This window comes from Aedes aegypti, chromosome 1, assembly GCF_002204515.2.
Source record: "Aedes aegypti strain LVP_AGWG chromosome 1, AaegL5.0 Primary Assembly, whole genome shotgun sequence".
Lineage (NCBI taxonomy): Eukaryota > Metazoa > Arthropoda > Insecta > Diptera > Culicidae > Aedes > Aedes aegypti.
In genome coordinates, this window is record NC_035107.1 from 98,575,673 (window position 1) to 98,593,664 (window position 17,992).

A 17,992-nucleotide genomic window follows, 5' to 3' on the forward strand; every position below is an offset into this window, starting at 1 on the left:
CGATTTTTGGCAGTGTGTAGGATAACGGTGTGTGGCGGTGAAGGATGAACCATGAGCTCGCCCAACTCCACGGCGAACCCAGAATCCAGAAAGTGGCAAAAGCTGGAAGGATACGATGGACAGGGAATGTTGCAAGAATACTAGACCGCAACCCTGGAAATATGGCGTTCGCTTCGAATCTACAAAAAAAGCATGGAGTACAGTGAGCTAGGTGGGCAGACCAAGTGCTCTTTGGTGAGCGTGGGGCAGAACCAAGGAATGAGAGATGCGGCCATGAACCGAGTATTGTGACGCAAAATTGTTGATTCAGTGTTAACTGTTTAGATGTTAACTAAGTGAAAGAAATGAGCGACAAGCAGGAATGTGTTATCTCAGATCATTGTACGTCATTCAGTGGTTCAAATATCAAATTGAGTGGTTAAAGTTTCATTACTAGGGCTACAAGGTAGTGTCCTGAAGGTAGGATTCTGATCCCTATAAGGATTACATGAAATTCTCTAGTATAAACTAGTGTCTATGACTATGGTTATTCGAGTGGGATCAACTTTATTGCACAGCGCTTCATTTTACATTAACTATCAACAATTCTAACACTAGTACCCGTCTGTACACTTATAACTAACTCACTGTCAATTAAATATCTACATCAACAATTCCTGTACAATTTTTGTGAGGCTTTCGTAGCTGCCGGTGAAAAATCCCAACAGTGCCAGGATTAGAATGAAAACATTTTTCACGATCATAAATCGGCTTGGCTTGCAGTTCGGTTCACTGTATGCCACGATCATTTCAATGATGGGTGGAAACACCAACGCCAGGGCCGTCGAGCACAGGGCTCCGATCAACGAGATAAACAGGCTCAAACTGGGCACGCACTCAGCGATGATAACTGAAAGAACGGAGCAGGTCAGCAGTTGATAGCAATTGGAATTATAAATCAATAACTTACAGGTGACTAGAACGATCAAAATACGGAAACAAATCTCCGCCAGAGTTTTGTGCTTGGTAATGTTCAACCGACATTGCACCGGAGGCCACATGATGATGATGGCTACAAAGAACTGCAAAGCGAAGCCCAAGAGGACACCAGTTGCGATCATGATCTTCACGCTTTCGGCCAGACTGGAAGATACAAAATTTGCTGTTAAGATCATTTAAAGAACACAATTATCTAAAACTTACACTTCGCCGTCAGGTAGATTCAGCGTCAAGCTTCCCTGTACATCTTCGCCCCACTTGAGATAGCCGGCGAATCCGAAGAGGGTGAACAGCGACACGATGAACACCATGCCGGTGTTCAGGACTCCGCAAGCCTTGCGGAAGTCGTGCGGCTTCTTCATTTCGTTCTGCAGAGGCAGCACCAGTGCGATTCCCTCGAAGGCAAACACTGCCGTGCCGAAGAACAACGGCAGTTGGTTCAACTCTCCGACGTACCGTCGCTCCGAGATCGAGGGCACATCTTGCAACGCGTAGTAGAACGTGATGCCGATACCGAGTGACATGAACACGTTGGCTAGCATCGAACAGTACGAGAGGAATTTCAGTTTGGTGATGATCGACGTGAGGATGATGGGGATCAGGAGCAGTGCCATGTGGTAGTGGACGTCCAGGACCAAGTCGTAACGGTCGAAGATCTGTATGATAAAAGATCACATGATCGAATAACTTCTCAAACATTACGCAACTATCAGTGTTACCTGTTTGAAATTCGAGCTGATGAAGACGAAGTAAATGCAGCAGAACCCTAGCTGCGTAACACAGATGAAGATATTCACAGCCATTTTCATCGGTTTGGCCAACCTCCGGAACCGAGGCGGTCCCTTCTGGAAGCACAGCCCAACCGTTTCGGCGAAATCCGGAGGGCGGCCCTTGTCCTGTTGGTCCATGTGAACTTTTTTGGCACAGTTCAGCAGCACGTGCTGACAGTGCACGCACACGAAGCCTATGAACACGGTCAGGACGGTAGCCAGTAGAAGACCTCCGTTTTTGAAGGCGTCACCCATGGCGTAGCACCCGGTGCCGATGTTCCCTTTCAGCAGGTGTGTCATGGTCTCCAGGTAGTTGGTTTTGTGATGAGCCTGGACTCCGTGTACCGTAATCACGTCGTCCGTGTAGTCATGGCCAGGCTTTTCCCGGATGTGGTGATGATGCAGGTGATAGTGGTGATCGTGTCCATGATGAGGTCCATAGTGGTGCACGACTTCCGTTCCGTTTGAGGGTTTCTTTGCGACCGTATCGTCCAGGACGAATCCATTGTTCACGGTGCCTTGCGGGAGAGATCCATTCGTCGCGGTGCCATTCTGTTGCCTTTCTTCTATCGCGATCGCAATCGTCATCTGCAAAATCGGAAGCATTCCATTTAGCTAGATCAAATAGGCAATTAGCCGAACGAAGGTTGTCGTCACTGTAGCGATTCTCGTAAACCACAAACTGCGAACGGGGAATCACGAAAAGAGTGCAACTCTACCTTCCCCTAATTATCATTCTGCCGAGTGCTGAATTTCCTGTTTGTTTAATCGCCGGTTGCCGACACAGGGCAACCAGTTCCCACTTAATCGGTCATTATAATTCACACCGGCACGTGCGGTATCACGAGCAACGTGAGAAGCGGTGGCAAAGCTGGTGCTCGCCATTACGACTGGTTGTTCTATTGCGGTGATCTGTACGAGGGCTATGTAGAAGAATTCCCGCTAATTGACTTTGAAATGTTAAGATGAAACAATGTTAAGGTCGAAATGTTGTTTTATTTTCATATCATTTGAAGTGTTTGTATTACACTCAACTCTCTACAACTCGCTATTGAACGAATAATCGGGATATGGAGATATTGACAATTGGAGTGACAATTAGAAGTTCGGCAGTCAAAACTTCGGCGAAGTTCGGCGTCGGCATTCTAATTTGGTGCTTCGCCGACGCATAAGGATTGCCTTTGTCGGCGTAGCACTTCAGTAGTATGCCGACGCCGAACTTCGGCGAACTTTCGGTGATATTCAATATCTCTTATGAAGTTCGGTCTAAAGTTAATCTGAATGCACAATATCAAGTTATAGAACGAACCCAAAAGACCATCAAAGTAGACATGCATACCATTTTTTTTTTTTTAGAACGGACCTGACGTAGGGGTTAAAACACCAACCGCTCACGCCGAGGAGCTAAGATCGAATCCCATCCTCGAGATGGTCACCTATGACTTCAAGATTATGGTGACGACTTCCTTCGCAAGCCATTGGTCACGAGATGAACTAGCATAGGGTTGAAAATCCCGTTGATGAAGAAAAGAAAAACAAAATTCTCTATTGTTCTATAACATGACTTAGATATACAGAATATCGGTGTTGACCAGCGAATCAAATTGTCATTGAACCAGACCTTCGTGCTGTGCGTACACGAATTTTCTCTGCTGTTGGAAGTTTTCTTAAAAACTACCTAAAGCAATAAAACAGTACTTTTCAGTGCTACAAAAACAGTACTTTTCAGTGCTACTTTTAGTACTATTCAGCACTTTTTTTTCTACTATTGATCCCTTTACGATCCTTGTTTGGACCCGTGCCTTCGATTTTTCGTTGGACCCGTTGGCGAAAGCTAGCGGTGGTAATCCTTCTTGGACACCGTCTTGGGAAAAAACCTCTCGAAGGTCACGTCTTCTTATTCACTAAACATGGTTGCAACAACAAACAAAGGAAGGGTGAATCTCTGAATTCACAACTTCCTTCCAAAAAAGTAGAATTTAAAACTGTCACTAAACGTGGCAAGAATGGAAGAAAGGACGTTTCTCCGGAATGCGAACTTTCTTCCAAGGGTGAAATGAATAATTGTATCGAAATGAGACAAATTTTCCGAACACCAAATCGAAGCAGCCTCTAGCCCAGGCTCTTCGATTTAAGTGAGGAAGCAAAGATTGCCGCCTATCGTGGTCAATTGTTCTGAATTTTAGGATTTAGGCAGGAGATCTTGAACTCCATTAGGGGAATCAAGGTTTCCTTCCAAATCGCAAAGAAAGGAGACTGTCGAGTTTTGCCGGAAACTTTTGAAGATCGCGAACTTCTTCTCAAATATCTCCCCTATCATACTATGAGTACCCATTCTACTTGTTTCAAATCAAATGGAAAAATCCTACCGCCACAGGTAAGTCCTACTCCGCTTCTTCGTCTACCGAAAATTCTAATGGGAAATCATCAGATAATGTACCCAAGTACAAAGTGATATGTCTGTCTCTGATTTTAATTTTCTAACTGAACAATTGAATCTAATGATTGATGCAAGGTTCAAAGCCATCACTATGACCGAATCAGTCCAAGTTGGTGTAAAATTTACAAATCAAATTGTTATTGGATTACGTTTTTCTAATGGATCCAAATAATAATTTAAATATTTCAAATTGGAATGCTCGTTCTCTGAATGGTAAAGAGGAACTGTTAAATTTTCTTATAGCTAATAACGTGCATATAGTAGTTATTACTGAAACGTATTTGAAACCAGGATCTAAACTCGAAAGAGATCCAAACTTTTTTGTTTATCGTAATGATCGACTTTATGGGGCATGTGGGGGAGTTGCAATCATCATTTATAGGCGTATAAAACATCAACTGTTTTCGTCATTTGGGCAGTGGCGCAACCAGGGGGGGGGGATTTGGGGGTCAAACCTCCCCCCCAGAGCCGAACAAAATATGAATTACCAAGTATATTTTTGGAGTTTATCACTACACATCCTACAAATACGGACTCACTACTTAGTTTGGTTCATATTAACATTGTAAGTTTCAGTGGTTTTACAGTTACATGTTCAAAATCTTTTTTTTTTTCAATTCTTAGACCTGTCGTGTTGAATAAATACAAAGCTAACTGCAAATTGTTACTTAAGCTTGTTATAAAGCCTTTGCTGAATAATAAACTGAGTGTTTTGTGTGAAAAGTTTGTCGAATATTCAAATATTTTGGGAACTTTTGAAAACTTTAGTAGTAGCGCTGTTGTACCTCACAAGTGCAAAAACCTCGCTTTTCGTACTCAGCATTAGCGAGGTACTTCTGGCGATGGTCAACGAGAGGTTAACATAAAATGCAATATCCGAAGCATTAAAATATTTTAGCCAGCTCAGTATTAAGCCAAGTTTTTCAACTATTTTTCAGAGCATATGAATTTCCTGAGAAATCATTCTTCGGGTTTTAAAAATTGCGAGGAAAAAACCATAGAATGTTATCGAAACATTTGGCTGCCGATTTCTATTATATTAGGCATTTCATTTAATCCGAGATTGAAATCCACACAGTAAAAGCCTAACTTGTTTTTGGCATTTAGATTAGATTCTCCCGATTGTTAACTTTTTGAAATAAGCCAATAATGCTTCAACTTAACTTAAACTTAACTGCAGTTTTACAATTTTGGTCTGCTGCCGATAAACTGCAACAATATAGTAGCAATGATTTCTATCTTCAAGTTTATGCATTCTCATCGTTAAAAACTTTAAAAAAACATTTAGAGAACAATACAGATGAACGATTACATGGTGTCACGTATTATATTCTTGTTTAATCAATTTGTACTATGCGTGTTAAAATAGTAAATTTTACTTACATTCTTCAAGTTGATATTTTCTACTGAAAATACCTTCTCAAACAGCATTACTTTTGAGTTTACAAACCCCCCCCAGAGCCAAATCCTGGTTGCGCTACTGCAGCTTGGTAAATATACTTTCATAGCTGCCTATTTGCCTTTTCAATGTTCTGGACAGCAAGTTAATTTGTTCCAAACTGACTTGCAAAAATTGACTCGCAATAAGTCAAAATTTTTTGTCATTGGTGACTTTAATGCCAAACATCGGTCATGGAAAAATTCTCAAAGTAATTCCAACGGCAGAATTTTATTTGATGAGTGCTCTTCAGGATATTTCTCAATTCAATACCCTGATAGACCTACATGTTTTTCCTCTTCTAGAAATCCATCTACGATTGATTTGGTCTTAACAAACTCTAGTCATCTTTGTAGCCAATTAATTACTCATGCTGATTTTGATTCTGATCATGTCCCTGTTACATTTCAAATATCCCATGTAGCGATTCTCAATCCTATCAGCTCCACTTTCAATTATTTTCGAGCCGACTGGGATATATATGAAACATATATTGACTCTAATCTTGATGTTAATATTTCTTTAGAAATAAAACTTGATATTGGCAATGCTCTTGAAACATTAAAAAATTCCATTGTTGAAGCCAGAGACATTGCAATACCAAAATGTAGAGTAGAATTTGAATACGTGATTATAGACGAACGATGATCTAAAACTCTTGATCCGTCTTAAAAACGTGAGGAGAAGGCAATTTCAACGCGCTCGCTATCCTGCTATGAAAATTATATGGCAGGATTTGCAGAAAGAAATCAAGAAACGTTTTGCACAATTAAGAAACAAAAATTTTGAAAATAAGATTTCTCAATTGGACCCTGGCTCTAAGCCCTTTTGTAAATTATCTAAAACTTTGAAAAAACCTCAGAAGCCTATACCGGCATTGAAAGACAAAAACAAATTGTTACTAACTAATTGCGAAAAAGCTCAAAAACTTGCTATGCAGTTTGAAAGCGCGCACAATTTTAATTTAGGATTTACTAGTCAAATTGAAAATCAAGTTACTCAGGACTTCGAAAATATTCTCAATCAAGAGAACGTTTTCGAAAATGCCTGGGAGACTAATTTGGAAGAAGTGAAAACTATTATTAAAAAATTCAAAAATATGAAAGCTCCTGGCGATGATGGAATTTTCTACATCCTTATCAAGAAACTTCCAGAAAGTAGCTTATCGTTTTTAGTTGATATATTCAACGAATGTTTTCAATTAGCATATTTTCCTGACAAATGAAAAAATGCTAAGGTTGTTCCAATTTTAAAACCAGACAAAAATCCTGCAGAAGCTTCTAGCTATCGTCCAATCAGTTTGCTTTCCTCCATCAGTAAACTTTTTGAAAAGGTTATTTTGAACAGAATGATGGCCCACATCAACGAAAATTCAATTTTTGCCAATGAACAGTTCGGATTCCGCCATGGACATTCGACCACTCATCAACTTTTACGTGTAACAAATTTGATCCGTTCCAACAAATCTGAAGGCTATTCTACTGGTCTTGCTCTTCTAGACATAGAAAAAGCATTCGACAGTGTTTGGCATGAAGGTTTGATTGTAAAATTGAAAAACTTTAATTTTCCAACATACATTGTTAGAATAATTCAAAGTTATCTGTCAAATCGTACACTTCAAGTTAATTATCAAAACTCCAGATCTGAAAGACTTCCTGTAAGAGCTGGTGTTCCTCAAGGCAGCATTTTGGGACCAATATTATACAATATTTTCACATCTGACTTACCTGAGTTACCTCAGGGATGTCAACAATCTTTACTCGCGGATGACACAGGCCTCTCCGCCAAATGACGAAGCCTGCGTGTCATCTGTAGTCGATTGCAAAAATGGAAGATTTCTCCTAATGCTTCCAAAACTCAACTAAGAATATTCCCACATAAACCAAAAGCTCTTTTTTTGAAACCTTCAAGTAGACATGTTGTCACGATGAGAGGGGTTCCAATAAATTGGTCAGATGAAGTTAAGTATCTAGGGCTCATGCTAGATAAGAATTTAACTTTCAAAAATCACATTGAGGGCATTCAAGCCAAATGTAACAAATATGTAAAATGTCTCTATCCCCTTATTAATAGAAAATCAAAACTTTGTCTTAAGAACAAACTTTTGATATTCAAACAAATTTTCAGGCCAGCCATGATGTATGCTGTACCAATATGGACTAGCTGTTTTAATACCAGGAAGAAAGCTCTGCAGAGAATTCATAATAAAATTTTGAAAATGATTCTGAAGCTTCCTCCCTGGTATAGTATCAATAAGTTACATAGAATATCCAATGTTGAAACATTGGAACAAATGTCAAATAAAATCATTAATAATTTCAGGCAAAAATCGTTGCAATCTTCTATTGCCACGATTAATGCGTTATATATTTAGGTTAAGTAAAATAAAAACGTTATTTTTTTTTCTCTTATAAGCAGGTGAAATCAACTCACCTGTATCAAAATCTGAACTGCTACGGCAAATGAAATGTAATATGTTAATTAAATCTTAAATTTGTTTTACCAATTTAGGATGATAGTGTTTTCTAATAACACAGAACACCTAGATATAAGAAATGAATGTAATGTTTGGAATGATACTAATAAAGAAATAAAAAAAAAAATTTTTGACACGCAGGAAACCTAAGAGTTATACTAATTAATGTACAGCTCTGACGTAAAATCATGCTGCTCATTTTAGAAGAGTATTCAAATAAATATATATTGCGCTCAAAAATGACACTGATCCATCTAGCCCAGTGTTCCATCTTACCCGGGCTACCCTATGTCGAAAAGTCGTGAATTATTCCACTCCGGCAGTATGCACGAACCACCGACCGGACCAAACGAACGAAATGAAATCACGTGGAGGAGATTGTAGCGCGAATATTGTTTGCGGAAGTAGCAGCAACCGCAACAAGTACTTCCCATTATTAAATATTATGTTTAATGTGTTCAGTTCGGTTAGCGAACCACACTGTTCAATGACAATGATTTTTTTTATATTGTACATCTACCGTTTTGATTCATATTACGGACACTTAAGGCCTCAATGAAGTATAACCCACCAGGAAGCATATAAAATAAATCAATCTGTATGATTCCTCGGCGTTATCGAGCCTTCAAAACACTTAACTTTCGAATGGTGGGTGAAGATTTTGTTTCTGATTTAAAATAAATAAAAATGTGTGGACTTTTCATGATTCTTATTCCGGACGCTACCTTACTTAACCACCAAAGAGACGTCTAAGGCAGTTGAGTATTACATATTTTTTATAGATATCTATAGAAAACTTTGATTAAAATGAGCCTCGTAAGTGTGAACTTTTGAACGGCAAAAATGTTTTGAAATGTTTCCCATGCAAAGTAGAGTGTCCGGAATAAGAAGCTGTCCGTAATATGAATCAAAACGGTATTCCTCCATGTGGGACGGTCAATTGTACCGCGTACTCGGAGACCTGGCCGTAGCATATGGGAATTCGACAACTTGATTACAAAACAGTGTTTTTATCGTTCTTACGATAAATAAGCTAAAAAATTATTGGATTTATACAATCATGCTACCTATTTCTAGTAAATATGTTTATACCGTGATCGTCAACTACAATGAAAATATAAGGTATTTTGAGACACTAGATCGAAATTCAATTAATGACTGACGAGGTACAACCTTTATGGGGGATTGCTGTTTTGGTACTGCATGTAGCCGCGAAACACTTCCAAATCGTGATCATCACCGATCAACGCACCGATGCCTACTGTCCCGCAAGAAAGATGAATCGTTTTCACACCTTTGGAGCGAAACAAATTTTGCGTTGTGCGATTTGAATATTATTTAGCAATGATAATGAACGGATGACCTATAACAATACAAATTTTGTTGATAAACTGTACACATCAGATTCCTGTTTTGATGCAGAAACAAGGTTTGTCTTTACGGGGTTTGGCAACAAAGTTTATTGTCTGCATTCTTAAGAAATGGCAGTATTTGCTTTGCGTTTTTTCGCTAACTTTTAATTGTGTTTCAGCTAAAAAAAAACACCAGTATAATACAGAAACAACTATTCTGCAAAATGTTCCATCTCAGTTTGAGCTTTTGAGCTATAAATTTACTAGCCTATTTGACAAATATATAGATACTTGACTCTATGTGAACATTCGTAGGAGGGGATAGGGGTTAACGAAATGTCCTCGATTGCTTACTGGAAAGGGAAAAAGAGGTTCAAAATCGGGCTATTTATGTCCACCTGGTATATGGACGGCCCCTAGTCAATTTCATTGAATTCATGACTTTTGATAGATTTTAAGATATAAGATCACGCAGCAAATTATTAAAAAAAAAGTAATCAAAGGATTGTGCCATTAAAAATATTTAATCATACAGTCAGGTCTCCTATAAGACACTGTCACGCACTTTCCTCCACTGCTTTCTCAGCGGTTTTTAATGGGTGAAGCGGATTTTTTGTTGATAGATGATGCATATTATGAATTCATCATCTACAGAATTTCACTTGAATCGAATAGACGACAGCTGAGAGATTGCGGTGGGCGTAAAGTTGGTGGCAGCGTCTAATAGGAGACCTGACTGTATTCAAAAGTTTATCAAAGAACGTAAAAAATATATATTTTTTTAATATTTAAAATCTTCCGTTAAAATTATATATCAGGCCTCTGGTGACACGTTCCCCTACAAATGGTAGATTTGTGCCTCGCACGTCATAGCCATTCATCACTTACCCGATGGGAAAAGGACTAGGAAAACTATACGATTCCACGTCGTTTTGATGTAAGGAATGCAACTAATACTACACTGGTGATGATTATCAATTTAATGATGAATTTGTAATCAATCCTTTCATTTATTACAGGCAATGGACATGCCCTATATCAACTGCAGCGATTTGCAGTAGACAGGATGTCCCGGGCCCGATCTATCTGACAAGCCAATCGAGCCCTCTGTCACCATAGAAGATGGTGTCTCCATCATGTCGATAGCCTGATTTATTACAACCAAACTTCATTTGAGCCAGTCTTGGCTTTCCTGGTTTCCAGATGAAATCAGATTTTCCTAATCTGAGCCCAAAACCGAAGACTGTTAGGATTAATAAATTGGGTAGCGAATGATATGGCAGGACGTTGAAATCGTTCATCAGGTTTCAGCGCATTCGTAAAAAAATGCCTTACTTTGAAAACGCAAAGAAGTTCTTGAACTGCTAGCTTCCCCCAAGAGAGAGATTATAGCGGTCAAAGCAGCTTTGTGGTATTGTTTCTTTCTCTAGGTTTTCGCATACTTTTTGCCTTTGGCGGCGAACCTAGGATCATCACCTTTCGTAGCCAGTGGCTTCATACATTGTAGTTCATTTCCGACATGTAGAGTTTTTTCCTTTAGCACGTCCAGTAAATGTTTCGGAAGAACATTCAGCTGCACGGAACCACTAAAGGGTTTACCTAAATGCTCAGCCATTATACTAAAAAATAGATAATCGCTCAGTCAGAAAAATCAAACGCGGAAAGACCTAGCAAGACGGTTCGTTTTCGAGACGCCGATCAGTTTTGTGGTTCGCGTTGTATGAGTGCGAAAATATATTCGTGTTTAGTCGAGGATGGACTACCAGCTGGTGAGCTCGTTTCATGCTTTAAAATACATTTTTTTCATGGCAGCGTTACTTTTACGTAATTTTCATACAAACTGTATGGTTCGTCACTACAAGTGTCGGTATTACGCCTGTTTTGTTCAATTTCAATATACATATATTTTTATCTTTTTGACATTACTAAAAACATAATTTGAATGATTCAACATTATGGATGCTAACATATTTTATAAATCTTTTACCAAAAACTTCTCGAGACAAAAATGCAAAACTAGTTTTAAGTAAAAGTCGTATTTTTTCTCCTTATCCATGGATTCGCATCACCGACCACGGGTGACTCCCAAATCTTTTTCTCCCTCACTAATAAACACCCTTTCCGTGGTGATTGTGGAGATGCAAAGGTATTCTAGATCTCTAGAAGCAACAATCATTACATCATAACATTTCTTCTCCACTTTCACTTCTTTTTGATGGAGTTTCTGCACTATGAAACATTTTTCAAACACCTTGAGTTTCTCCTGAAAAATTTTGCGATGATCCGGGTCACTTCATAGCAAAGACAAAAAAAAACTACAGAAATTCACAGAGTTTTGGCTGTTCATCCATTTATTATCTATAAATAAATGTGGAAATAAGAGCTCACTGATTGTAAAGGCAAGCAGTTTGGTCTATTTTTGTCAAATTTGATTAATAGAATTTATTTAAAAAGGACGTTTATATGCATAAAGGATATTCATATTTTTTTTAATATGAATGATAACAAAATTTGATCCAATGAACACAGGACTGGTAGTAGTTTTCTTTTTAGAGACTTGGTCTTTATTTTAATGCAAGTCTCTAAGATGGCTTTATTTAGGTCTCTAAAGTATCTGTTTTAACCAAAATGGTCTCTGAATTCATTTTTTACTTATGCTAATTACATTGAATCCTAATGAAAAATTGTACAGGCCCCAAAGAAACCTTCAGAGACTATAATAGGCTCTTCAAGAATTTCAAGTCTCAGATTCCCCGCTGCAGGATTTATCATAATGATTTTATTTAGAATACTTTCAGGATCTCTCCAGAAATTCTTCTTAGACATTGTTCTACCAATTCTCTCTGAAATTCTACCAGCATATGTTCAAAGGATTCTTAGAAAAATTTCTCCTGAATTTTCGCCACGGAATCCTCGAGAACTCCGAAGCTACTACTTCCAGTAAATTTCCTCAGGTATAACTTTGAATATTTTTATAACTTTTGAATTTCCTCCTATTAATATCTATTCGTTCACTAGTCCTTCAACCGAATTCTCCAGTTGTTGCTCACGAAAATCTTCCAAGGATTTATACAGAATTTCTTCCGAGGAAATCCACAAAGATTTATTCCAGAGTGTTTGAAAAAAAATTAAGGGGTTTGTTTTTTCAAGAGACCCTGAAAGAATTCTTCCGCCTGTTCATGTTGGTTCCTGCAAGAATTCATTCAAGTTTAAAATTCAAATTTCCTTGAAGGATTCTTCGAACAAATCTTTTTTTTTTCTAGCATTTCCTCCAAGTATTACTCCTGAAGTTTTACCAAACATTTCTTATTTTTCAAAAAGTTCCTAAGCAATCTTCAAAATTTTAATAAGATGTTCACTTCAGTTTATACTACAGAAATTTTTCCTAACATTCCTCCAATAATTTCTACACAAGAAGAAATTCTGTAGAAATTCTGTCCAATGTTTTTTAAGATTTTTTTAGAAAATCCTGCGGAATGCTATCCCGAGAATCGATTGATTATTTTGGCAAATTATCTAGGAAATCTTCTTAACCTTCTTTGAGACTCCAGGAGTTATCTCAGAGATCCTTGTTCAATAAGGATGACTTGAAAACTTTTCCTAGTTTAATCAGAGATTAAATCAGGATTTTATTTAGAAATACCTCACAGCTTTATTTTTCAGAAAAAAAAAATAATTTCTTGGCGTTTCCCTGGAGACATTCCCGGAAGAATTCCTGAAAAAAACTTTTAAGACGAACTTGAGGGAATCCCGAAGAATTACTAGAGGAATTTCTGAAAAAAAAATCTTAGAAGGGATCTGTGAAGCAATTACTGAAATCGTTAGAGAAATTCCTTGTTGAAATATTAATTAAATCCTAAAAGACAATTTCAAACTAAATCCCTAGAAATTTCTGGAGAAGTTATTGATTCAATTTAAGAAGGCGTTGGAGAAGTTATTGATTCAATTGGGAATCTTGGAGGATGTTCCAGGCAAATCGATAGATGAATTACTGGATAAAATCTTTAAGGATTTAGGATTGAAAAAATCTCAAAGAATTTTGGGAATAATTCAGATGAATTCTGAAATAATTTTTAGAGAAATTCCATTTCTGTGGCTCTCTATGGTAAAATCCAGGTTGAATTCTTGAGGTATCCAAACAAAATTCTTGGATACTTTTCCCCTCAAATATAGTAACTTTCAATTTCCAGTCCAGGGTTAATTTTTTTAGCTTCATTGTGCACAAAATATTTACCAACGTTTGTTCTACCCATGATTTCGAACGTGGACGCGCCTCTGCTACGTAATATTACCTTTAGAGAAAAAAGGGATTGCAAGCAAATGTTTTCAAATAATTTTTGTTAACTCAACATTTGTTCGCACCATGCAATAAAACTATTTCAACGAAATATGTCTCTTTGAACTTTCCCCGAGAGAAGTACAGATCAATGATCCCGTTGATCAATAAGGCTCGTTTTACGTTGATTGATAATTTAACATACTGACAGAAGTTTATTGTTAACGTAACAGATGATAAAATTTGAAAATATTTTGCATTGTTCACATCTGACACATTCGAAATTATGCATTTGTTTTGTTCACAACCACCCAACGCCGTCACTGTGCGTCACAGTTAGATTATTTGTCCCCTTCCACTGTATTTACACACAATTATTGCAAAAATTGTCCCTCCTTCAACGACACAAACATATAACTTTGTTTTCACTCTTTCTCTGGTAAATAGACTCCGAGGATCGAGGAAAGTGGAAAAATACCGCTCAAACATGAAAAAAATGGTAAATTCTCTCCATTTGTAGCGTGATGATATTCTCGCACGATCCCCGCAAGTTATCTATTTTTATCATGTTTTCTCAGATCGGTACACCGTTTTGAGTGATTTGGTCGGCGAAGATGAGGGTGGAATTTGATATTCCGTTGGTCACGATCAACTTCCAATTTATGTAACCGTAACCTCTACCTTCTAGATATCACCTCAACAATTTCGGTAGCAGGTGTCTGTTTCCGCCGGCAAACAAACGATCGCACGTGATCGCCAAACACTAAAACGCACTTTCCCCGTCCATATCGCTTATTATCGTTCACGAACTTGAAGTTTTCAGACACCTCATAAATTATCCCATTCTAACCATAAATTACCTTCTGTGTCAGCGTGAGAAAAAGATCAGTGCAAACTTTCGCGCGCGCTTCGGGTTCGATAGGGGGAGGATTTCAACTTGCAAACTGATCGCGTTCACCTTCGGTGTTGAACTGAGCGCGAAAATAGACAACTCGCTGCTGTTGACCAGTAGCAGTGGACGTTTTTCCAACTCTTGAAAGTTTAAATTCTCCCGCGCGCACATTTCCGACTTTGTATCAGTAAGCCGCGCGATTGTTGCCGCGTTCTGTTGGACAATCGCAACAAGTGCTCGTGAGAATTTTCCACCTTCTCCAACTCAAGCGTGCGCGTCACCGTTAATATTCGCAGGGTGGCCAAGCCTTTTGATTTCTCGGTCGTTCTACCGATTTTTGATCAACCTACTAACTCACAGGCCTGATTCAATGAACATCTTAGTAACTAACTACCGATATTCCAAATTTACTACCGCAAACTATCGATGTTTGAACTTTTATATTTTAAGACATTACATATACTATTACATATACTTTGCAATTGAATTAAATTGACAAATTGAAGTGAAATTTGCGAAAAAGTTACACGTCTTCTCGGTGAGAATAGAACTCACGACTAGACAGGACGTGTTACCGCTGTGCCACGTGTAGACCCGTGAACGCAACAGTTCACCCTCATTCAGCCAACATACTTTTCAGATGCTAAAGAAATACACTAAAATGAGTATGGCTTTTTTGTTTATCGATAGATTTTGTTGAACTTTCTGAAAAACTCTTTTAGTTTATGGTCCGGAAAACTTGGGAATCTGGTCCAAATGGTTCCGGAGTTATTCCGGATTGTGTTGGGGTACCGAAATCTTGCCGAAATCTAAAACTTTGCTGAAGATATCCATGAGCTATTTCTTCAACTGTTTGAGTCATGTAAATGATAATTTAATAATTTGTCAAAAAATTAGTTTTAGTCTAACACTTATTGCTTTTCAACTCATGATTGGAAAAATCACTCAAGAGTATAAGTTTAAATTCAAGTTATGCCTGACGTGCTGTGGAAATTTCATTCAAATCAATTTATAAATGACTCAGATCTGGCCAACCAAAGTTGATCATTTTCTATGGAATGTTTTGTCCAATACTATATATCTCGAGATCCTGATAAGCTAGACGGTTGATGTCTTCGGAAAAGCTGCTCAGCAGATCAACGGCGAAATGGCAGTGACGAACCTAATTGTAAATTCATCCGCTAGGTGGCCTTTATAATAACATTACTAAATGTCTACAATTTTTTATATGTCGAGATCCGCATGAACTAGACGGTCGGTGTCTTCGCCAACGTGCCTTTGGAGCCGGCTTTCTGATATCGATAAAATCTTTTAGCAGATCATGGATTAGACGGCAGTGACCAACCTAACTGAAAATTCATCCGCAAGGTGGCGCTACAAACAAACTTTCTTGAATCTTCTATACCTCCAGATTTTTTAATCTTAAAATGATACTCCTGAGTATTGGCATTACGTCCACATTGGGGCAAAGCCTGCCTCTCAGATGTTCAATATCACTATTTTTTTTCACATGTATGTTGGGCGGATACTACAGATACCACCACAAGACTTACTGATGTCCCAACGCGCAATCTTTAAACTTCATTCAATGAACAACAATGCATATGGTTAAAAAATGTTTGTTTATTTCAATCAATGGTTTAAGATGTTTTTTTTTTTTTTGTTGAATAAGTTCAAATATATGTCGAAGAATCGTTCTATTATAACGCATAAGAAAAGAAAAGTTCTATATTTTAACCTATAATATAAGCTGAGTAACTGGATCGATTTCAGTAGGGGCGTAACACCAGGAATAAGAAGAATATGTTATAGTGGTAACCTCGACTCGAAGAAAACGTCAACAATTGAAAACTTGTTTCTTTGTAGTGCAACAAATGATATTTGTTGTTGAACATATATTTTGCAAACTTACGCTCTAGATTACAATATTTACTTAGTATTTGGGGATCTGCTCCAAAAACAGGTACAGTCGAAGCTTGTTATAACGACATCGCAAGGGACCGTCGTATTAGAGAAATGTCTTTATAGAAATTAGTGAAAACATTAATATGTTTTTCAAGGGACCGAAAAATGTCGCTATAGACAGCTTTTGTCGAGCTTCGACTGTATACGCAAACTACAGTACATTCAAAACAAGGAGTTAATGAATGTTTATAAATTATCTTACAGCTTTCCAAAATCTCAAATGTACATGAGAAAAGCAAAAAATATGCTCACTTTGCTCGGGTTACACGAATATAAACAAATTGTTTACATTTATAACATTATTAAAATTGCAGAAACTCATTAGAATCAAACAATTCAAAGGCCAAATCATAACCATTATTCTAGGCGGTCTAACAATTTCCAAATGCATAGAATTAGAACAGAATATGGAAGAAAAACCTATAAGAGTACATCCCTATGGGGTTATACGAACTGGTGACGTAGGACCACGATGGTTAATGTTACTGAATTTGATGTCGTTCTTATTGCTCGTTTGACTTCATACTGTTTTCAGGGCTCGAAACTTTCGTAAATATTTATGCATATAACGAATTGCAGCCAAGTGTACGTTTAATAATGTCCCAAATATACATTATCTTTATCCGATGAACGTTTTGTATAAACATTACAATTTGGTCAATCATTCGTCATATTTATCTATGAGAGTGTGAAATTCCACTTCAGGTTGTATGATCATTTTGAAATTATATTACAGGTATGTTCCGTTTTTAACACGTTCCGATTTTGTCACGCTCCGATTTTGTCACGTTCCGATTTCGTCAACAAATTATTCCGTTTTTATCAACACACAAAAATTGTTTTTTGCAATTCCGTTTTATATCAGTCTACTTTTTACCAGTAAATTGATCAACATAATGGCCTACTTTTCCTACCAAAAGAAACAATGCTGAAAAGTGCTACTTTTCAGTACTAATAACGGTATCGAAAAGTAACACTTTTCAGCACTGTTTTGGGAGTTGTCAAATTGATATCTGATTACCTCTATACTATATAGCTTAGTTAACTAGGTTCTAGTTCTACCTAGGTTTGAAAGTCCGAATTGAGTCGAATTCAGATCGTTCAACGGATAAAGAGTCAGGAGGTAGTTGGCTGTGATGGATTCTGAGTTGGAGTGGAATCGTCTTGTGGGCGTAGATTTTGTTTGTTCACTCTCGAAAGAGCCGGCAGGTTTTTGCGATGGTTCGTGCAGGCATTCATTCATCATAAAATAATAATTTCGACATCGAGGGAAAAATGTATGCAGCGTCTTACCTGGTCAGTAATACAAAATGGAATCGGCTATAGAAGTGTGATAATATGTGACAGTCATTCCACAGCCTACCTGATTGAGGAAAACTGAGCTGTTGCAACGCATGGAAGCTCA

At 37.7% G+C, this 17,992-nt stretch overlaps 1 protein-coding gene across 1 annotated transcript; it reads right to left on the reverse strand.

The window, feature by feature from the left end:
- Window positions 1-521: 521 nt before the first annotated feature.
- Window positions 522-14,741, reverse strand: LOC5571993 (proton-coupled amino acid transporter-like protein CG1139). The gene is made up of 5 exons (XM_021843405.1): window positions 14,591-14,741; window positions 1,698-2,336; window positions 1,183-1,634; window positions 950-1,122; window positions 522-889 (listed from the first exon to the last, which is right to left on the reverse strand). The coding sequence occupies exons 2-5, from the start codon at window positions 2,334-2,336 to the stop codon at window positions 642-644; spliced, it is 1,512 nt and encodes a 503-aa protein (XP_021699097.1). The 5' UTR covers window positions 14,591-14,741; the 3' UTR covers window positions 522-641.
- Window positions 14,742-17,992: the final 3,251 nt, after the last annotated feature.

What these genes read in the sequence shown, in the direction of transcription:
- LOC5571993 (XM_021843405.1), bottom strand. Translation starts at nt 2,336, where the DNA reads ATGACGATTGCGATCGCGATAGAAGAAAGGCAACAGAATGGCACCGCG. An exon ending in AATCTACCTGACGGCGAAGT is followed by an intron (nt 1,123 to 1,182) that starts GTAAGTTTTAGA and finishes TGTATCTTCCAG; the next exon opens with TCTGGCCGAAAGCGTGAAGA. An exon ending in TTTGATCGTTCTAGTCACCT is followed by an intron (nt 890 to 949) that starts GTAAGTTATTGA and finishes CCGTTCTTTCAG; the next exon opens with TTATCATCGCTGAGTGCGTG.